The sequence below is a fragment of the Uranotaenia lowii genome, chromosome 3, assembly GCF_029784155.1.
Source record: "Uranotaenia lowii strain MFRU-FL chromosome 3, ASM2978415v1, whole genome shotgun sequence".
Lineage (NCBI taxonomy): Eukaryota > Metazoa > Arthropoda > Insecta > Diptera > Culicidae > Uranotaenia > Uranotaenia lowii.
The window spans coordinates 370,011,031-370,034,460 of NC_073693.1; the positions used below are offsets into that span (position 1 = coordinate 370,011,031).

At 35.3% G+C, this 23,430-nt stretch overlaps 1 protein-coding gene across 1 annotated transcript in view; it reads right to left on the reverse strand.

Annotated features, from left to right (window-relative positions):
* Positions 1-479: 479 nt before the first annotated feature.
* LOC129757602 (E3 ubiquitin-protein ligase NRDP1-like) overlaps positions 480-23,430 on the reverse strand; it is a 62,730-nt gene continuing 39,779 nt past the window's right edge. The window contains exon 3 of the mRNA XM_055754878.1: positions 480-910. Within this exon, the coding sequence (XP_055610853.1) occupies positions 549-910 (362 nt within the window). The 3' untranslated portion in view covers positions 480-548. The remainder of the gene's footprint in view (positions 911-23,430) is intronic.

The window sequence follows — 23,430 nt, forward strand, 5'->3', positions numbered from 1 at the left end:
TAATAGTCACATAATAAAATCGTCATGCTTGGGATCCCGACTGTCTAGAAAGAACCAAAATTTTCCTTTCTTATGTAAATCCTGCAAACATTTATCGCCACAGCAATGAAACACCAAATGGACCAATGATTTGGCAACTTTCTTTCAAAGGTCCAGCAAACGTAGGAAATTTTGCCGCTTTTACGCCATTGTTTGCTAGTTTTCTACGCCTGACCGGTGCAACATTTGCAATTTTCCAGTAACACGCAAATATCCCGCAAATTGTTTGCTTTCTTCTTGAGGTTTTGAGAAGGAAGAAATAATAAATCTGTTGAGTCATGTTCGGCAACTCTTTCTCCATCCTCGAACATCTTTCGCTTCCAACTCATCGAACCAAGAACCGGACCTTTCCGAGAAAAACTTACATCAATCTACCCAAAAGGCTTTCTTTCGATTCCAATTCGTCGAAAATAAAGAAAGAAAAAAAGACGTCAAAAAACTTACACTATTCTAACAACGGTACCTCCAGGATTTATTGTGGAAAAACGTCACTCGCTAGCCGCTAGCTTCTACTTCTGTTTGATCACGTGCGGCAAGTCGTACACCCCGCGGACACATTTGATCTTGACACCGGGCAGATCCTGCATGCGGCCAACCCGCACCAGCACGATGTTGTGCTCCTGGAGGTTGTGACCGATGCCCGGAACATAGGCGACCAGCTCCTTGCCGGTGCTCAGCCGCACCAGGACGCACTTGCGGTTGGCCGAGTTCGGTTTCTTGGGCTTCTTAATCAGCGTCTTGAGCACCACTCCCTTGGCGAAGGGTTTCCCATCCAGCGGCTGCCTTGGGGGACGTTCCTTGATATGTGGCCCGGTGCGATGCATCTGGTTCAGCGTGGCCATCGTTCCCCGCTGCAGGAATGACGAAAAGGCTGCAAGAGATAGAGACAAAAAAACATTCGATTATTAAACTGTACATAGAAAAATTAATAAAAAAAAATTACACAGGTTTACAAAATTCAGCTTTTCCTGAGGTGTTAATAATTTAAAGGAAGTTCTTTCTATCAGATTTAATTCAATTTTATATTTTTTTGCAAAACCGGTATTTTTGTTATGTTTCTGAATTTTGTCTTTTTGCAATTTTTTTTCTTCATTTTGGCTATTTATATCAATTTTTATAGTTTGATTATTTTCATCAGTTATTGTTTGTGTGCCATTTCGAATAAAGAAATTTAACATGACAAAAATTACAAAAACAGGACTAGACGCAACCATGAGGCAAAAAATAGGGCAATATAGTTACTTTGAAGTGAATTAAGGGTAAAAAAGTGACCAGGTTAAGTCGAAAATTAACCCAAGCAACCAAAAGTCTCATATCTACTTAAACGCGTGCCTCCAAAGTTTCAATTTTGCTAAACAAAGGTTCCAGAGGGATTGGTATCGAATTTTCTCGAATGCGAGCATGAATATTACAAAATGGTCCTCAAATAGCCTTTTTTTATGGCATGTCAATCCCATTCATTCAGTATAAAAGTTACAAATTGTTCCTCAAATAGCCTTCTATGGATTTGAAGTTCCAAAATGTTCCTCAAATAGACTTTTTAATGACATGTCAATCGCATCACTCAGTATTAAAGTTACATATAGGTCTTCAAATAGCCTTCTATGGACTTGAGGTTACAAAATGTTTCTCAAAAGCCTTTTTTGTGACATGTCAATTGTCAAAATTGGGCCTCAAATAGCCTTCTATGGAACTGATGTTCCAAAATGTTCCTCAAATAGCCATCACAAATCCATAAATATTTGTTTTTTTTGTAGATTGGAAATAGTTGATAAGTATAACTGAAATTTTAACTCAGAACCACTTAAAGCTAACTCGCTAAGGATTGTTTTTGAAACGATTCAATTTTTTCCCTTCGAACAATTTCGTCCAACTGTATTTACTTATCACGAATTTAGCACACATTGAAAATCAGTTGAAAAAATTCATGAATTAAATGTCTAGATAAACTCAAGCATCTGTATAATTTTATGCTTAAAAGTTATGAACATGGAATTTCAATTTTTTTAAACCGATATTATTTTAACCGACGATGTTTGATTCATATGCCGTTTCGTAATGTTGTTGAGTAATGCGCCTTTGCTGCTGGCCGCTGGCTTCCCTTGCAGGAAAGCTTATATTACCACTTCGAATTTTAGTTACCGGTGAGGCAACATCTAGGCGGTATCTCGTGGCAGCGTGTTTGGCTATCATCTTGAAGGGTGTCGGTTCAAATCTGATACCAGGACTAATTTTTGTTTCATTAGATTGTTTGATTGTTTGAGTAATGAAATAAAACAAATGTGTGGCAAAACTGGCGTGCGCGCCGGCATGTATTGAACAACTTCTAAAACAAAGCAATTAAGTGAGATAAATTGAAGTGATGGGAGCAATATTAAAAGATGGACGCCGAGAAACCGGCAGCACCACCTGGAGGGCAACAGAGTATCAAAATAGGTGACCGAAGTGAGAGAGGATTCGGCATCCATTAATTACGTAACGCAAAAAAAAGCACTTTTTTGACCCCCTCCTCCCATATGTCACAAATCATAAGGTTGCACCCCCCTCTAAAAATTAATTAACGCTGACAAATACCTCCCCCCCTCCTTCTCATATTTTTAAATTTTAATGCTCGAAGGATAAAGAAGAATTTTAACATAATATTTTTTAATGTTCTTCAAAATACATACAACAAATTAAATTAAATTAATATCTGTTCGGATCGCTTCTTAATACCCAATAATAGCTTCGTTCAATCGTAAGTAGACATTGGTTTCTACTGGTTTCTGTCAACTGGTAGTTGTTCAATGAGCCAATGTTTTGCTCGAAACTAGTCTGGTTGTTGTTCAATGAAGCAAGTTGAAAATAGTCAAAACCGATCAAGCTCAGCAGCAGGTTTCGTTTCGACCTAATTGAAATCGATTGAAGTCGATTGGCTCTACCACACTTCATATCAAACAGACTTAATGATAACTCTCTGTAAACACTTCTTGATTGTCTTATTCCCAGTTGCTCTGTGCTTGTTAGCTGATGGTCTTTATTTACTTTATTTTGCTCAAGGAGCACAACTTGGTAGGGGAGATGAGGGCATAACGAGCACCCGAGGCATAATGAGAACTACGCTTTTCTACGAAAGTGCGTATTTTCTTAAATAAATTTTCATGAGGATTTGTTTCGTACTTCCTATAGTATTAATTTTTCACAAAAAAAAGGAATCTCCTTATCATCTTTACAGAGATATTTAAAAAAAACTAGCTTGGTTCTCAAGTTACGAAAATATTATAATTTTTGAGCACCACGAAATAAGCTCTTATAATCTTAAAATAACCTTGATCTATAATGTACGCACTGCAACATGATGTACACATTGTTTCTCAATTTTTTCCATCAAAAAATTTTTGATTTTTCACTTTTATCAATTTTAAAACACGTTTTTACTTAAATTTGTTGACTAGGGGCATATAGAGCACCATCTTATCGAGGCATAATGAGCATTTTCTGCCGTAGAATCTAGCAGCGAATTAAAATTGATTTATAGCGCCACACCTTGACTAGTTTTCATCCGACAATTTAGCCTATTGGTAAGGTGTCGGAGAGGTAATCAAAAGACTAGAGTTAGATTTCTGTTCGAGGTAATTTTTTTTCCATTCACAATTCATGATCGATTTTTTTATTGTTCGTAAACGGCTAGTAGCATCATCCTCCGAACAAAGCACATAATGTATGAGCGTGCGTGAATTGTTTGTATTCTACAAACAGACCTAGATTATTTTGTTATTGCTTTGTTTGATGAATCTACGACTCACCTGACTTCATCGAATTGAATTCGCTGCTAGATTCCCCGGCAAAAACGCACATCTTGCTCTGATTAATGGTGCTCATACTGCCTCAGGGGGGGTTCTCATTATGCCTCCACAGTGGATGGTTTTCAGCTTTTGGCAAAAATTTTTAAAATGCATTTTTTTACGTTTTCATCTAGTTTTTCACGTTTCAGCCCGTTAGGGAATAGGCTTTTCAAGTGTCTGAACACGAAACAATAATGTAACCTCCATATTATAGCTATTTTCTATGGTTAAATAACCGTTTTCCTTAAGGTGGCCATTATGCCCCCATCTCCCCTATGCAAAATATACTTCAATTAGTAATATTCGTCGGAATTGATAAACCTTGCATTTTTTAAATCGATGAAGTAGAATTGACTTCTAGGGGATCTTATATTCGGTTTTCCAACCATTATTTCATTAATATTAAATAGCGATCTTAAGAAGTCTCTCAGAATCTTTATAAGAGGAAAAGATACCAAACTGCTAAAATCATGTTTAAAAAAACAAAAAAGAACACAAAAAAACGAGATATCGATGAAACTTGATGTTTCCCCGAAGAGATTCCTTTTTTTTTACTCTAAGCCTACATCTTTCGAAGATATGATGGCTAGCATCTTACAAATGCTAAAACTACCAACCAACAGAATGTGTACTAAGTATGCCGTGACCGGGATTCGATCTCATGCCCGCTGGCTTGAGAACTTGAAGACTTGAAAGCTATACTTTACGCCACGGGCTGCAGCTTCGAAGCTTACAAATTTAGTTTGCTCATCATTCCCCGGCAAAGATTGCATCACTTCAAAATCTGCGATTTAAATAAAAAAATTTCGAAGGAAAAAATCGTAACGTAACGTTGCAGGGCTAAATGTTGGTCCTACCCTGTGTCACAATTCGTAACACTCGAAATTACTCCCTCCCCCCCTAGGAACGTAACGTAATAAATGGATGCCGCCAGAGAAGAGATTTTTTTTGTGTTTTTGCCGATTAAACGATTACTTGTGAGCTGAACAGCAGGCCGTTCAAATCTGTAATGGACTTCAAAATTTTAATAAGAATTAAACTTAAATTTTAATTTTAAAGAATTAAAACTTAAATTTTGCGCTAAATAAAATTAACTTCAGTACATTGATTATGCGGATTAAGCTGTGTTTGACCTGTTTTTTTTGGTTGCTTGGTTACTCAACAGTGACTCGAATAAAACAATTTTAAGACAAATACTGCTTGCTGAAAAAGTTTCTAAATTTTCCAAATTGGCCCTACACCTAAGCCACAAAATAATTGAAGAACACTCAAATTAAATTGGAAAAATTAAAGACTCGAAAAAAAGAAAGAAAGAAATTAACTGAAATCGGAAATTTCAAACAAAATATAAAAGGTAGGTTTGAAAATTTATGTATCAGTATTGAAAAAGATTGACAAAACGTCGGAATATTCACAGATAAATTTAAAAAAAAAGTATGGGTCATGCAATAAAAATTCAGAGATTCTCATAAGACAGTCACAAAACATTGATAAAAGATTGAAAATAGATTAACAACAGGATGTTGACAGAAGATTGACAAAAGGCTTACAAGCTTAAGCAAAAAATTGACGAAAGATTCAAGATAATTATACAAAAAAGGCGGAGGAATTATACTAGAAAGCTCTACTAAGTAGAAAATAATTTGTAAATCCAAAACTAGCTCAAAGAACATTCCGCTTAGCTTAGCTTAGCTTGTTTGACTACTCACATCCACCTCGAATCGTTGATTCCGAAAACTAGCTCAAAGAAGATTTACTTACAAAAACAGTGAGACATTTCTGAAAAGATTCATTACAGATTTAATGAATGTATATTTTTACTTAGAAAAAAAGAATGGAATTTAAAAATGTAGAAAAAGCAGAATCTTTCCATGCCTTTAGATAATGTGCCGCTTTTAAGCCTACCTCTTTTCTTAACAAAACTTTTAATTAAAAACTGAAAAGAAAAGATTTATTTCAAATGAAAAATAAGTAAAACTTTTACAGAAATACAAAAAAAAAACTCATTAAAGAATTGCAAAAAAACTTATGAAATTTTCGAATGCCTCAAAAACTTTTACAAATTTGCCTGAAAACATTTGAAGAAACATCTCAGAAGTTCGTCTTCTTCTTCCTCTTGCACCATCATAGCCAAAGCGTGTAAGCATCCTGGAAAATGAGAAGCCTGCCGTCCTTCATTTTTCTTTTCAACGTTATCTATGTTACACAAAACGTGCATTGCAGAGATAACTACGGCCAGGCCAACCATGTGGTAAATACTGCAAAAGATTCTGGAGCAAGGGGAAGAATAAAACGTGGAGTTCCCTACCAAACGCTTCATATGGATTACATATATATTATACCTACAGCATAATTTGGAAATAGCTACACTAATCTAATGACATTCCCCCTTATTCTGCGCCGCGCGTGAGGTGACGATAGTCGAATCACCCTAGTCATCCGATTCCAGTAGTCGCTTTAGGTGAGAAACGTCTTTTAGAATAAACTTCTTGCTTTCTTATCCTAATCTAGTAGTCAGCTGGGCATGAACCTCTGTCACATCGGCTTCGGGAATAAGGTGACAAGACTCACGTGACTCCGACTCGACTCGACTATCGTCACCTCACGCGCGGCGCAGAATAAGGGGGATTGTGTATTAGGAAAATAATACAATGACAACGTTAAATATAATGGAAAAGGTTGGATCTCACCAAATAAGTCTTGAAAATTTTCGACTAGAAACCTGTTTCTCTAGTCCGGACCAGCTGACTTTAAAATTCCTTCCGAACTCAATCAACCAGGATTCAGCATTCCGAAGTAAAGCACAAACCACTCCGAGAACTACCTCCAGTCACCTAATGTATCATTTTCCACTGTTTAGTTCTAAAATTTCTAGATTTATTGTAATTTATATAAAAAAGTTTATGGACGTAAACAAAAACGCGTGCGTTGCCCAAAAGTCATGGCTCACTCCTCCTTTGAAGAAACATCTCAGAAGTTCCTAAGAATACTATGTCTGAGAATTTCCGCAGGACTCGAATGAAAAGTGGGAACCCATCGAATTGACTTGAACCCATGGACTTTTATAAAAAAAAACTAAAATTCGCTTAGTTGTAAGAAATCGTGACTTTAGTGACCAAATTAAAAAAGAAAGTTGTGAATAATCAGCCTGAAAAAACTGACAAAGTTACAGAAAAGTGACCAACATTTAGCCCTGCATGCAAACATGACAAAAAAGAGAAAAATTGACAAAAACGACAAAATTGACGAAATTGAAAAAAAATGACAAAATAGTCAAAAAAAAAAGACAAAATAACAAAAATGTTTAAAATGAGAAGAAAGACAAATTTGACAAAAAGACAAAAATGATGAAAATAACAAAAATGAAAAAATGACAAAAACGACGAAAATGTCAAAAAATGTCGTCATGTTTTTGTCGTTTTCGTCATTCTTGTAATTTTTATCATTTTGGTCGTTTTTGTAATTTTGACATTTCTGTAATTTTTGGTACCATTCTGTCGTTTTGATCTTCTTCTTCCATTTTTGTAATTTTGTTTAAAATGGACTATTAGATCATTTTTGTCGATTTAATCTTTTGGTTATTTTTAAAAAGCAAAAATAACCAAAAAAACTGTCATTTTTGCCATTTTTTTAGAATTTTATCATTTTTGTCATTTATATTATTTTCGTCATTTATGCCATTGCTATCTTTGTCATTTTTGAATTTTTTTTTTTCATATTCATCATATTGATCATTTTGTCCAACTACCACTATGATTAAGCAATGGATTAAAGTTTGTTATTTATGTTTCGTCCAAATCATTATGTTTTATTACGTTTTTTATCATTTCCTTGAATTTTTTAATAAGTTTCTTCCACAATAAACGAGTGATTGACACATGACTCGTTATGTTAGGCGCATGTTACCCTCCGGCAATTATTTCTGCGGCAGCTGACCAATCGTCCGTTGTTGTTGGACATCGCATCGGTCGAGACGGCCCTGCGAAGGGAATAGTAATGAATTGATTAAATCAACACCCACACCAGAGCACCAGAATCCAGATTGCATGGTCACTGCAGCAATGCGGAAACAATCTGTCCCCTTTTTTTGTCCATGGTCGTCCAGAGAAAGAAGAAAACAAGGAAATCTGCCCATCGCACTAAATCCTTTTCAGTCATCCAACACGCGGCCATCGAATAGCCCCTTGTGCCGCAGATGATCCTAGCGAGCTATCCCCTAGTATGTAAGCAAGTAGCAGCAGAAGGCAACGGGAAAATGGCAATAATAAAACAACTCGGAGAAAGGGAAGGGATTAATATTTCATGGCCTCCTCTTTAGGGTACCTACTGCCGTATGGTGTCGTTTCGATTGTCATATTGCAATCGGGGTCCCAGGGAAGTTTATGTGGCCTGCTAGGATGTCGTCGGGTATTTGGCAAACTCTCGAGCCATATCAAACATTGTGGAAACTGAATCATAAAAGAGGTAAAATGCCGTAAAGGATTTTCGCTATCGTCCGCAAGACACATTCAATAAGGACGAGGCGGGCAGGTGAGGTACGATTCTTCACGATATGCTTTGACCAGGAATAACAGTTGATTTTGAGCACTGGAAACCTAGTTTTCGAAAGAACTGATTCGAATCTCTGTTTAGCCATAAGGTATCATCTTTCTTGGATGTTTCATCTGTTTCGAAATCGTTTTCAATCGTTCCTCTATAACCCCCTTCTATTGAAACGGCGCGAATCAATTCCAGCAGTGTGCATAATTATAGCTTTTCTTCTTGTATCGTCACAAAAGGTCAATTTTATGCAAACCTTTCTTCTCAGTGTCGTCTGGATCAAAGTTCACATTTGTTCCATAAAAAAAGAAACAAGAGAAAGCCAACTTTGACCACCACCATGCATCGGTCAGTCATTGTGGTCGAAAAGTTCTGCAACAAAAGAATTCCACAAAGGTAAATCGTTCAATCATCTAACACTCCCTATCAAGTCTGGCAGATCTTGGTTTTGTGACCGCATTGCATTCATTGTTCATCTGTCTTTCTCTTTAATAAAGATCCTTAACGCCACAGAACAAAAAGTGTGACACCCAAAACATAATTGATTCCTTGTAACTTTTTTTTTCGTAATCTTCTGTGTTTTTTCTTAAGAAAACAAGTTCAAACCTCTGTTTACAAGCTTGACATTTATATTTTCTTGTGTCTTTTATATTGAAGCACCACGTTAGGAAAAAATCCAATCGTAGTAAAATCGATGCTTTTGTCCAACAGCGTTGATTACCTGTTATTTTAGTCCAATCAATCTTGTGAGCCTACCTGACCGAAACATTGACATTGTATCTTTATTACTGGGAATTCATGCCCGAGGGTTGCTTCGAAAACGAATTTTCGAACGTAAATTTTAGATAGGAAAACCAATAAACAGAAAGAAATTCTAAAAAAATTAAGAAGTCCATAAAAAACTTCACTTGATGTCGCTTGATACAAACTACCTATATGTCAAAGGACTGGTGGATATTGCTTTAAATCCTAACATTCTGTTAGGAAATTAAGTTTATCGCTACAATTTTTCACAGAATTCGGTGGAGTATTTGGAACATTTCGATAACGTTATACGAATGTCTGAGGCGCATTTCCACTCATCGAAACGCACGTGTTCCATGATCAACGCAAAGCTTTTCGCACATTCGCATTATTCCAGTTGGTCACGTAGATTGAACACTCATTGTTCGCTTTAAATTAGAAAAAATCCCATTTCGGTAAAGCTTTTCATGTTTTTGCACGTCTATTATGCTTATTGGTACCTACATATGCACATCACTGGACACAACCGTGATGTGGTCAGTGGGAACCTCAAGAATCAATTATAAAAGGGTAGGCACAAAAATCCTGTCAGAATAGGTTAGTTTTTTTTTCTTGCTTGCATCCCTTTTGGTCTAACCTACATACGTATGAGAAGGTGGGAAAATCCGACTGTGCCGAATGGGTTTTTATTTCGGACCCAAAAATAACACCACAAGAGTGAGTGGTCTGTCGCACACGTGTGCCAACTTGAAAGTTCCCTATTGGATCCTATTGGATGTTTGTGGGAAACTCTCTATGGGAAGTTTTAAGCTTCATTTGCATTTAGATTGGATGTGTGCTTTTATTTGGTGAATGTGTCTCTGGCGGAAAAATAAACAGAAAAGGATTATTCCCAACGAAGTTGAGTGGAAGTTTGGCTTCGTGTTGTAGGAACAATTGATATACCTAATAATTTAATATTAGATGTCTGATTAAATTTACGCAATCTTAAGCTCATTTTTTTTTATTTGTTTGTCCCGCAAGAAGACGGTTGAGAAAGCCCATAACTTGTAGTTGTTCTAATCACTAGCTCTAAAAATATTGATAATTCCATTTTATGTAAAAGTTGACACGTTCCAGTGCGTAAGCAGAGTCAACACGATGAGATAAGAAATGCTTGTTGTAGCTCGGTTCGACGCTTTTCCAGAGAAGCAATACTTACCAGAGCACATCTTTGCTCGTGTGGCGGAAGTCGAAGTGGTTCGTTCCAAGCGTACCTAACGAAGCTTCACTGGACGGTCGGTAGCAGTGTGTACTCTGAGTAGGAGCCCATACCTGAGCGGCGTATTCCATAATGCTACGTACCGAAGAGCAGTACACTGCTTCAGAGCTTAGACGTCGTCGAAGTCTTTCGTGCTACGACGGAAAAATCCTTATGCAGCAAATTTCTTCGCAGACGTGAGCGCCATGTGTTCAGCGAATGTTAATTGGTTGTCAATTTTCGTTTCCAGGTCGAGAGGGTAGTTGACATTCTCCTATGTTGATCCCGAAAGTTTATATTTGAAGTTGAATGTGTATCATGCACGAGTGAAGTTGACTATCTTACATTTTTTGGGGTTTGCCGTCATTCAATTTCAGCGGCATCAGTCTTCTAATCTGCCGTGTCGTTTTGTGAGGCAAGACAGTCAACAGCACATATAGCAGAGTGTCGGATTGAAAAGTTTTAGGTACATAGGTCATTCACGAAAACTATGAACAGAAGGGGTCCAAGGTGACTTCCCTGCGGTACTCCAGATGAGGTGTCGAAAGTTCGTGATCGTGAATTCCTAATTTTCGTGAAAGCCTGTCGGAACAATAGATATGTGGCAGTCCAATCAAGCTGGAAAAACTATGCGATCCTACTTTGCAAGGAGAATTCTTTTCGGGATACGGTCAAACGCTTTTGCAAAGTCAATTGACTGAATCCCCTCGACAACCTTTCTCCTGACTATTACTCAGGAAACTAACGTAATACATCAAATTAGTCATCGTAGACCGTTTCTTTACGAACCCACTCTGATATAAGAAATTTTATGGCAGCATACAATGGCTCGTGCATTAAAACTTAAAAAAACTTTTGAAATTGCAGGGCTGATAGCGGTTTGACGATGAAAAAGTAGTGACTTTAGTGACCAAAATTTGAAAAAAAGTGACCAAATAGTGACTTTGAGGACCGAAAAAAGTGACCAATATGTGACTATGTAGAACGAAAAAAGTAACTTTGAAGTACAAAAAATGTGGCCCGTGAATATTTCAAATTTTCGATAAGTCAAGAAAGTAAGAAATAAATTAGTTTCAAAAGAATTTCTTAGCAAATTTAAAATTAAAAAAATCTGAATTCTAAAATAAATGTCCAATCTTGTACAAAACTTACCATGAATAGATGTTAGGAAAATGATAATAATTGTTAATTTTTATTCATCTAAATTTGTTATCTTATTAATTCATCTAAATTTGGAATTCTTCTCCTCATTTTCAACTGGAAGTTTAGTGAGAAATTCTGCTGTAATTTTTTAATTTGAACAAAAAATATTTAATCAAGATTTAAAATGTGAATTACCGATTACTGAATAAGAAATGAATTTTGAACAGAATTTATTCAATGTTCGATGGTTTAATGTAATTGGATAAAAAGAAGAATATATTTATAATTATTTTAAAAGTGCCAGTTATATAAGCCAGACATAAAACCTTTAATAAAGTAAAATCCTCCAGTTATCAAAATTTCATTCTTGGAGCATAAATAATAACTTCATGTTCAACTCCACTGACAAAGAAATGTTAGAAAATGAGTAATTACGTGAATGATATAAACTGATTAAAAATTAAAAATAATGAGTTCAAAATTTTTGTTATTAATATTGAAAGCACAAATCAAATACAAAGTTAGTTAACACTGCGTATTAAAATTTATTTTTAAAGTTGCTATTTAGAACAATTTTTCAAACTTTTTAGATTAATTTAAAAATCATGATCGATCCAAAAAACATGATTTCATATAAAAAATATTAAAAAAAAGTTTTTAAATTTTCAATCGCAAGTTTTTAAGCTTTAAATTACATGCTCTGAGTATTTTGACTCTTTTGATTAACATATTGGTTCCTGAAAGAACAGAAGGTTGAAATTATGTTTTATTATTAAAAATTTGGAGTTAAAGACTTATGGTTGAAGAACACGAAAATTCAGAATTTAAAAACAAGGAAACAATTGTTAAAAATATGTCTTAAAAAATTGAAAAGTTGAAAAATCCGGCAAGTTGATTAGACAATTGAAAAAAAAACGGTACAATAAAATTCGGTAAATTTATTTGAAAATGGAAAAAAAACAATATGGAAATAAAAAAGATTAGTTTTTAAAAACATTTCAGGAAGAGTTTTTTCAATAAACATGTTTAACTATAACCGTTTTGGTGCTTATTTTATTAAATTATTGATTTGGTAAATAGTGTCCTAACTCCTAAACTAGAAATTTTGTCGAATTCGGCCGAACACATTTAGTTTTGGTGATAAAGAGTTTGTTACTAGTAAAATCAAACATTGATAGATACAGTGAGGGGCAAAATAAAGTGTCCAAACTATTTTTTATCATTTCTTTCATTTTTCTGGTTGAAATTCACCGAAAACACATCGTAATCATTTTTAAAATATTGTTTATTATGTTCTTTTTAATTTTTGTTAATGTTGCGCTGGTAAAAAAAGAAAGTTTTTCTGATAGAAAAAAAAACAAATAATATTCCAAAAAAAAATGGGCAAAATAAAGTGTCCAACTCAAAAATGTATATAATTTCGATAAGTTTCCATCGCGAGGCCCTTCGAATTTGTTTGTTTTGTGTATTTTGACGTTGCATAAACAACTGGCTTGGCTCTGGAGTATTCAAACAGGTGTCTACATTCGAATAAGTTGTAAAATATGGAGAACGCATAAATTTCTGGTTCCATTCCGTTGTCCATCCGGAAACTGGTTGTTCGTGATGTGAATAACGGTCAAACGCACCGGGAAGTGGCCAAGAACTACGAAATCAGCAAGACAGCGGTATCAAAAATCATGAAGAAGATGAAAACGTTCGGATCGGAGATGGATCGCTCAGGAAGAGGACTGAAGCCTAAGACAGATGCCAGAACGGACAAGAAAATCATTCTTGAAGTGAAGAAAAAAGCAATAATAACGATCCGGCAGATATAGGAAGAGCTCCAATTTTCGGTATTGCGTTGTACTATCCGTCGCCGCATCCATGCAAAGGAGTACCATAGAAAGATCGCAGTGAGAAGGCCTTTCATCAGCCAGGTGAATAAGGCTAAGCGGCTCAAGTTCGTCAAGGAACACGCCGATAAACGGCTCGAGTACTGGAAAACATTGTTGTGGCCGACGAATCCAAATTCGAGCTATTCAACCGGAAGAAGCGGGATCATATGTGGCGCAAGTCGGGTGAGGAGCTCCAAGATCGCCATATTCAAAGAACAGTCAAGCACGGAGGAGGTAACGTGATGGTGTGGGGGTGCTTTTCTCGGGGTGGGGTGGGCAATTTGGTAAAAATTGACGGAATCATGACAGCTGAGTCATATTCCAATATCCTGCGGGAAAACCTCGAAGTACCCCTCATCAAGACGGGCCTCGAAGAGCGCTTCGTTTTACAGCAGAATAACGATCCGAAGCATACGGCCAATCTGATGAAGTCATTTTCCCGTTCCTGCCGCATAAAAGCCCTTGAATGGCCCCCACAAAGTCCTGATCTGAACCCCATCGAAAATCTGTGGGCCATCCTCGATGCTCTGATTGATAAGACTGGTGTGACAAATTAAAAATACTTATTTTGATGCCATGGAGCATGCGTGGGAGGAACTCGACCCACAACACTTGCACAACCTTGTTGAAAGTATACCGAAGCATTTGTAGGAGGTGTTGAAGGCCGAAGGAGGCCATACCCATTATTAAATAGTTCTTGTTTGCCTTCAGTTTGAATCAATTTGAAGCTGTACCGATCTGGACACTTTATTTTGCCCCTGTTTTTTTGGAATATTAACTGTTTTTTTTTTTCTATCAGAAAAACTTTTTTTTTTAACAGCGCAACATTAACAAAAATTGAAAAGAACATAATAAACAATATTTTAAAAATGATTACGATGCGTTTTCGTTGAATTTTAACCAGAAAAATGAAAGAAATTGAAAAAAAATAATTTGGACACTTTATTTTGCCCCTCACTGTAACTGATTATGGAAAAATGTCATTACAAGTGTTTTTGTTATCACAGCAGAAAGTGTAAAAAAACTTGATTCTATTTAAAGCTCATCAATTCATTTAAAACATTTATTTTTAAATAATATGTTTTTGATTTGAGTTTTTGTAAAAAAAACGTGCAGAAACTTCTCAAAAGATTTTTAATTATTTTTAAATTGCGACCCAGAGATGGGTCTTGACTCAAACATTCAGTCAGCGAAACTTTTTTTGTAGAGAAATGAATCCAACTTAGATGAAATTTCAGGGACTAGATAAGAGAAAATCGATGTTGAAAAACATGCGAAAAAAATTCGCCTTGTCTCCCGGTGAGACTTGAACCCACAGGCGAATTTTTTTCGCATGTTTTTCAACATCGATTTTCTCTTATCTAGTCCCTGAAATTTCATCTAAGTTGGATTCATTTCTCTACAAAAAAAGATTTTTAATTATTTTCAAAAGTAATTTCAATAACAAAAGCTGATAGAAATATTGCATACATATTTAGATTCGGGGAACCCAAATAAGTTGAAATTATCTTCTAAATTCATTGCACCTAAAATAAATGTAAATTTTGTGGCCTTGTGTAAAATTTTTAAAACCCTTTTTTTTAAGTATTTAGAAGAACAAAAAAACACGAAATAAAATTGAGTATGAAATTGTTTTTTTTAAGAATATTTCATATCAACATAACATTTGTTATGACATAAAAGATTTTTTTAATAAAATAAAATGGTTCGTTTCAATCTCAATCTTAGTTACACTTTTTAATAAATAAAAACCCATTCTAAAGACGAGATAGGGTTTTTGTATATCAAGTTTTGAGTTCCAATACAAAAAGTTGATTGAACTTAAAATTAAAATCTACAATCAAAGTGAGTTTCCATTCATGAACGTTAAATAATGTCGTAGATCGAAATGTCTCAAGCAAAGGGTGATTTATGCCGAAATTCCGCCGGAGGCGAAAAAAATTTCTGACTGACTGATCAAGTAATTTACCGTTACTGTCAATATTAACACGCGCAATTCAAATTACTCTTTCATTGGTTTATTTTCGGTGAAAAAAGTGACTTTTGGTGATAAAAGTGACCATTTTTCAGAAATAAGTGACTTTAGTGACCAAATGATGAAAAAAGTGACTTTTTAGTGACTGGCCCAAAAAAAGTGACAAAGTCACTAAAAAGTGACTCGCTACCAGCCCTGAAATTGAAATCAGAATTGAGATTGGGCGGAAGTATTCGACTTTATGAGCATTGCACGATTTTTAAATCGGAGAAATTGTAGGAAACGTCTTTCCTTTTATTTATTTTCTTTCAAAGGCAGCTACAGATAGATTGCAGCGAGATATTTGTCAGAAACTTTTAGTCAACATGGGTTTTCAAGTCAGACTTAACTTAATAAACAACTGAGTTCAAAACTATACAGTTTCTACAAAGATCATTCCGGAGCTGGAGCAGGAAGACTGAATAAAAAAAGAAAAAAAATCTTCGAACGTCAAAATTTTATCATCAATCTACCGACTAGTGAGAGGGTACAAATTTTACAAATTTTACTTTACTCATGCGTGTTGATTCGCTCAAATTTCGTAGGAGTTTTTAAAGTTGATAAATAATTATTGTTCGATTGATCATTATTCTAAAAAAAAGTCAAAATAACAGAATTAGATTTTTGGTCTCAGTCTCAGCAGATTATGTTTTTGAAAATTATTTCTTCAAATTTCGAAAAAGGCTAGTTCCGGAAGAGAAAAAAAACCATTAACAAGTGGAATGTTTCTGTTAGTGAATATTGGCGGTAATGAGAAAAGTTGATTAATAAAGACAACGATTTTCGATTTCTTATCGACATGATTCAGCATAAAAGTCTTTGACAAAAAGAACATCTGTTATTGTGTCATTCAACCCGAAAAGTTTGTGACGATTATCTGTGATGCTTTTTTTTACAAATTTCATAGTAAACTCATCCCAAACATCGTTAGTTTGAGTCATATTACTTGAATCCACCTTACCAAAGCCAAATTATTTTCATGAATCAGCATAGAAAGTCTATCCCAGTCAGTGGTATAAAAATTAAAATAATCCACGAAATCTTTAAAAAAAATCTAGAATAAAGAATAAAGAATGTAAATTTAAACTTTGACAAAGTTGGCTTAAAAATCTGAAAAATTATGAATATTTCACCGTTTGTAGATAAATAATTGAGGTTTAGAGGACAAAATTAAAATTGTGGAAAAATTTAAGTCTACAAATTTACGATTGAACGTAAAACGCTGAGAAGCGATTTTTTAAAAAAAAATATTGATATTTCTAACTGAATCAATGCAATCCAAAGATTCCTTTTAATTCAACCACGGTAAATGAAAAGTTCTTATACCGGTATTTCGATATCAACTTACTACCTTCATCTTCGCTCACTGAAGAAGGTAGTAAGTTGCTATCGAAATACCGGTATATGAACTTTTCATTTACCGTGGTTGAATTGAAAGGAATCTTTCGATTGCTTTGATTCAGTCGAATCTTTCAACCAAGTAGGCACAACACAACAGAATAATTCTAACTGTAAGTGATTTCTGTGATTTAGCTTCATATGAATTTTAAATTGAATTGATGACAAATAATACTATCATTTTCTTAGAAAACGGTTCTAAATTTTTACAAACCGTAGATAAATTTTCAATAATTTTCATTTTAAATAAAATAAAAAGAAAGCAAAAAATGTTTTTATTTGTTTTTAATGTTTTTAATGATGTACCTATTCAATATCGGCTGGCATTAACCACCTTGTGTTTTAAAAACGGCGTTAAAATTCTGTTTAAATAGACACATGTATTAGTTTTATTTTCACTTTTAAGTTGTTTTTTTTGTCAAAAATTTGTCCTTTTAAAAAATGACGTAAAGCTCTGCTAATTAATAATAAATATAAAGTATGGCCCGCCGACAAGATTTTAAATTTAAACTGGCCCGTTGCTTGAAAAGGTTGCTCAACTCTACCTTAAACCAAATTATATGAGCTTCAACGGTTTCTCGAGTCCACCGTATGCGGCACGCTCCCCTATTGTTGAAATTTCGTTCCCCATAAGAATGCAGACGATTTTTATAGAGTCAAAATAGGTTTCCTGTATTTGTTTATTCTCGACAACATGTATGATATAACTAACCAATCCAAGAGAGGTATATTTAAAGGTCAAGGCACTTTTATTTTGAGCCAATATTTCCAAAAACCTGTATTTTCCTGTGTAAAATGACCTATAAAAATAAGAACTACATGCAAAATTAGCAAAAAAATCAATTAATTACCAATGTAAACTTGATACAAAGTTACACAAACACATATTTAATGGTTTTCATCTATTTATGATGTGCAATTATTACTTGCTCCATCACGTTGATAGGCTTTTTGATGAAAATCAGCAAGCACGTAGCTACTTTTTCGACATTTCACACATAATACGAAAAAAATAGATTATATATGAGGCAAGTTTAGGAATTCTGTACTTGTTTATTCTCGACATCATCAATGATCATGAGAATTTGACCAAAGGAGGTAGATAAGGTGAGCTGTAAACTATTTATTTTGGTCAAAAAAATTGGATTTGTTGCCTGTACCAGTACTTGTGGTGTGAAAAGACTGATGAAAAACGAACACTTAATGAAAATTAATTCTTCGACACCAGGAATAGTTTGTTTGATAAAACCATTCGAACTTATCGAACACCCTGTACACCAAAATCTACAATATAGAATTCGCTGAAATCCCTTCAGTTGTCCAACATTATTCAAGCGCAAAAGGATAGTAAAATTCAGCAAAGACATGAATGAACATAAAAAAAAAAACAAAAATAACAAAATCGAAGAAAAGAACAAAAATTTTAAAAATGAAGAAAAGATAAAAAAAAATCGTATTTTTTAAAATCGAGAAGATGGCAGAAATACAAACATTTTGTTATTTTTTTAAATATGGCAAGAAAACCAAAACTATGTAACTGTCCTAAATTCATATAATACAACAATTTTCCAACGAGAAGTCTTCATTCTCTTCCTCGCACCGACAGTTGTTGGGAATGGGAATGTCATTTATTCAGGTGGTTTTAACAAAATGCGGAAATTAATTTTTCATGAAATACGAGAGAGCTACCTAAAATTCAAGAGACTACCTAAAATAACAAATATCTATTTCTCGCGTGAGCGTTCATAACGTCGTATGAAACAGAATGTAAACAAAGAGTTTTATTGCGAAAAAAAATCAAAAACTGACAGGTAAACTAGTCGCAATTTCTTTCCATTTAGAATATTTGTAGCCTGGACAGCATATTCTATATGGGAGATACAAATTTTAAAGTTGTTTTGATAACTTTTGCAGCCGTTTTCTGTTAATTATGTTTCATATGACGTTATGAAAGCTCACGCGAGATATGTAGTTATTACCTGTTAAATGAAGAACCAAAATCGAATGGTTCTTGAAACATCTGTCGGAGCGAGTGCTAATATGTTTTCTTCATATTTGACCAGTGGAAATCACAGCAGACGTCTATTTCCCACAAGTAAAAGTGTCATTTCACTTTTATCACATACAAACAGTAGCAATCTTAGATTCTCATTTTAAATAAGTAGAAGTCTCCAATTCATTGTAACTGTTTAACTTAAGCAGCGGTTTTAATCAAATGTAATCTTGTAGCACCAAACAGTCTCAGTCCTCTGTTACTGTTTTCATGAGCAGAAGTCTCAATCACCATTGTCAGAAGCACTGATCAAAATGGATCATATCATTTCAGTAAGCAAACATCTCAATTGACTATAATTTTTAGAGGTCTCAATTCCTTCATTCTGATACAATATCTTTTTCATAAGCAAACTCTTAAAAACTTAACTAATTTTCAATTTAAACTGGAAGAACTCTCAATCTTCTGTTACTAGTTCTAATGAACAGAAGTCTTAATCAGATAGAACAGTTTTCTCACAAACAGCAATCTCAATTCGTTTTCATCATCCTCAATAAGACAAAGCAAAAAATCCACTGTTGCTGTTTTTGATGAGTAGAAAGCAAAACCTTACGCTTTCATCATTCTCACATACAGTGAGCGAAATAAGAATAGCACCACTATGTGTTTTGCTTGTTAAAATATGAATGATTGAAAATTACGAAAATTTTCTTCCACAGTTTGTTCTGATTTGCTAAACGGATCAATCAAGCATAAGTTTACTTTTTTTGGACGTAGCAATTGGCGTTGAGGACCAAAAATGTGAAAAAAGGGTGCGATAAAAGAATAGCACCACTTGAATTTTTCAACAAAAACAAGATTATTTTTAAAAATTTACTATGTAAAAGTGAAAAATAATGCTTCTACGAATTATTTGAACAGATAACTGCATTTTAAGGAGTTTTCCAAAATTCTAAAGGTTTTCAAAGGTATAAAAGGAGGTTTTAAGAGATGCTCCTCTAGCGTTAAGTAATTTGATATTTGAGCTATAAAACTTTATCAAACTACTTGATTAACATTAATATTCATAAGTATGATGCAAAATGATAAAACATAGATTTGAAGCTGAATTTGAATCAAAAAAGCAGATTGGAATACTAATAGTCAAACAATATTTCTCTAGTTTTAAGTCCTATATGGCAGCACTATCTTGCCATTTTACCAAATTCATGCCCATTTTCGAATATCCGGGATTAATAAAGGGAGGGGCTGGATGATTTTGGCCAAGAAATAAATACATGTACCGTGTGAACGCTTTGGAAATTCTAAGATCACTAAATACAAAAAAATATTAGAATTGCATCAAGGTCACTAAAAGTGAATTTTTTGGACCAATTATCAGAATAAAGTTATACTTTGCGATGGAGCTTGATGGACCAGACGGCTAGCAGTATCATTGGTATGATTTGCAATTGAATCGGAAGTTGAGATGAGCCGGAATTTTGGCGGTTGTGCATTTTCGTGCTGGTGATTCTTTTGCAAATCCGGAAAAGCTTTCTGCAGCATGAACTTCCACAAAACTGTGATTGGAAAAAACCTCAAAATGAAGAACATGGGCCTAAATAAACCTGGAAAATCAATATTGAGACTAAATTTGGTTTTAACTGCAAGATAGTGGTGCCATCTACGACTTGAAACTGGAAAAATTGTGAACAAAATCAAAGTTTTTGATTTCCAACCTATTTTTTCTGATTCATAATTAATCCCGAATATTTGTTTCATCATTTCACGTCATTTTAATGAAGAAAGTAAGTAGTTTGGTAAAGAATTACAGCTCAAACATCAAATTCCTTAAGGCTAGAGGTGCATCCCTTAAAAACCTCTTTTAAAACCTTTGAAAACCTTTGGAATTCTGGGAAACTCCTTAAAATGAAGTTATCTGTTCAAATAATTCGTAGAAGCATTATTATTCAATTTTGCACAGTAAATTTTTAAATATAATCTTGTTTTCGTTGAAAAGCTCAAGTGGTGCTATTCTTATTTCGCACCCCTTTTTCACATTTTTGGTCCTCAACGCCAATTGCTACGTCCAAAAAAAGTAAACTTATGCTTTATTGATCCGTTTAGCAATTCAGAACAAACTGTGGAAGAACATTTTCGTAATTTTCAATCATTCATATTTTAACAAGCAAAACTCATAGTGGTGCTATTCTTATTTCGCTCACTGTAGCAGCTCAATTTTCTATGACAGGTTTTTCCCAACCTGAAGCCTTTATTAAGCAATCACAGGGAAACTGCATTTTTGGTGCCTTTGATGATCAGTTATCAAATTTGGAAGATTTTGGCGTCCTAAATTCGAATATTTAGTCAGAATTTTCCTTTCGATACTCACTCATTCAGCTTCTGAAGTGCGCGGAGTCTGCAAACGGACGCCCAAATTTATGGTACATACATTTGAAGTACCTTCCTATTCAACAACTATTTTTTATTTAGGTTCAAATCATGAGAGCAGCAGCCAAGAAGGTAGATAATGCAAGCTATAAAGAGTATTACTTAAAAATGTCTTATCGAAAATAGTAAAACCATTATCTTCTGCGTTATCGTTGTCAAACGGATGAGATGTAATAATTCAATAGATTGCCGATACTTCAGTGGCGCTCAGAAACTGTTTCACAGAAGTTGTACAGAAATCAACAAAGTTCAGAATCGTTAACACACATTCCTAAAATTTATGTTTATTGAGACACATTATGAAAGTTAGAATCAGTCAGAAGAAAAATAAAATGTAGCACTTAACTGGCGATTTATTGAGCTTCACTGGAACTGTAAAATGCAGCCGTAATCCTTTATCAGCTTCATTTGACCATTTTTAAGGCGGCCTCAACGGGGGGTTGGACATCAAATATTTTCGAACCGGTAAGCTAACAGCAAGTCCCATGATGGGGACAGTGAATCGTGAGTTTTTGGTGTTTCTGCTAGTCTTGGTGCATTCGTTGGCCGCGTATAGTCCCTTACCGGAGATTTTGAAACCGAGTCCGAGAGCGGAAGAAAGTGGAAATGTTGGAACTAGGGATATTGACAGTTCCTACTTTTTGCCGAGGAATACTATCCCCTACCATTACTTCATTCATTTGCGTACTCAAATCCACGAAAATGTAAGAACGTTTCGGGCAACGACGGAAGTATACTTTGAAGTGATCGAACCTAGCTATACAGTGACGATGCACGTTCAAGAGTTGGATATATCATCCGTGGAGTTGTACAGAGTTCCGACCAGTGGAAGTGCGCAACTTATCGAAAGTCCTACGTTTACTATTGACGAACGGATAGAACATATCACTTTTACGTGTACGAATCAGCTGCAACAGGGGAAATATTTCCTCAAAGTGACCTACACCGGATCCATGAGAAATTACCAAAGTGGATATTTGGTATCATCCTATCGTAATGATGCAAACGAGGTGAAATACGTCGGATCAACCCATTTTCAAGCCACTCTCGCACGAAGGGTCTTCCCTTGCTACGATGAACCTGATCTGAAGGCCACCATAGAACTTTGGATAACCCACCATAAATCGTACTCAGCCACAGCCAATACCTTTCTCGATTCGGGTGGGTTTGATCCGGAAGATTTCGATTACATAATCAGTAAGTTCCGAAAGACTCCAAAAATGTCAACGTATCTGTTGGCTTTTGCTGTGACAGATTTCACCATCAGATCGAAGAATCGACAGCAGGTTGTTGTCCGCAAAAATGCAGTGAACGATGCGCTCTACGCACTGGATGCCGGGGATAAGATCCTAACAGCACTAGATCAGCATATTGGTGTTCTCTACTCGGATTTCATGCCAAGGCTTACACAGATAGCTATACCAGATCGCGGCACCGGAGCCATGGAAAATTGGGGATTGGTCACCTATGGGTAATATGTTCCCGGGATAGATAAGATAATTGGTCATGGTCGTTAAACTTTATTTTTACAACCCAGTGAACCATCGATGCTGTTCAATCCGGCTGTTAACACTTACCGAACGCTTAAGCGTGTGACGACTGTCATTGCGCACGAGTTTGCTCACCAGTGGTTCGGAAACTTGGTCAGTCCGAAATGGTGGGACTACATCTGGCTAAGCGAAGGTTTCGCAACTCTGTACGAGTACTATGCGACGGCTTTGGCGTATCCGGAGCTGGAGTATTGGGAACTGTTCAACGTTGAAGTAGTCCAACGTGCGTTGAGATCCGATGCCAGTGATCAGATACGGGCGATGAATCACCCAGCGGCCAGTCAGGACGAAGTATGGAGGTTGTTTGATGTCATAGCTTATCAGAAATGTAAGTGTTGCTTTCGATAAATTTTCTTCTTCATAATTCGTAACATAAATTCATTGATTAGCTGGCAGTGTGCTCAACATGTTCCATCAGATCATTGGAGAATCCTACTGGAAGGTTGGATTGAAAAACTACATCGACAGTCGTAAGTTGAACAGTGCAACGCCTGATGATCTCTATGAAGCACTTCAGAAAGCGATCGCAGGGAAAAACGTAATACCGACATCTGTGACCATCAAACAACTCATGGAAAGCTGGACGAATGCCCCTGGATATCCTGTACTCAATGTGAGACGCTTGTATAAAACAGGTGA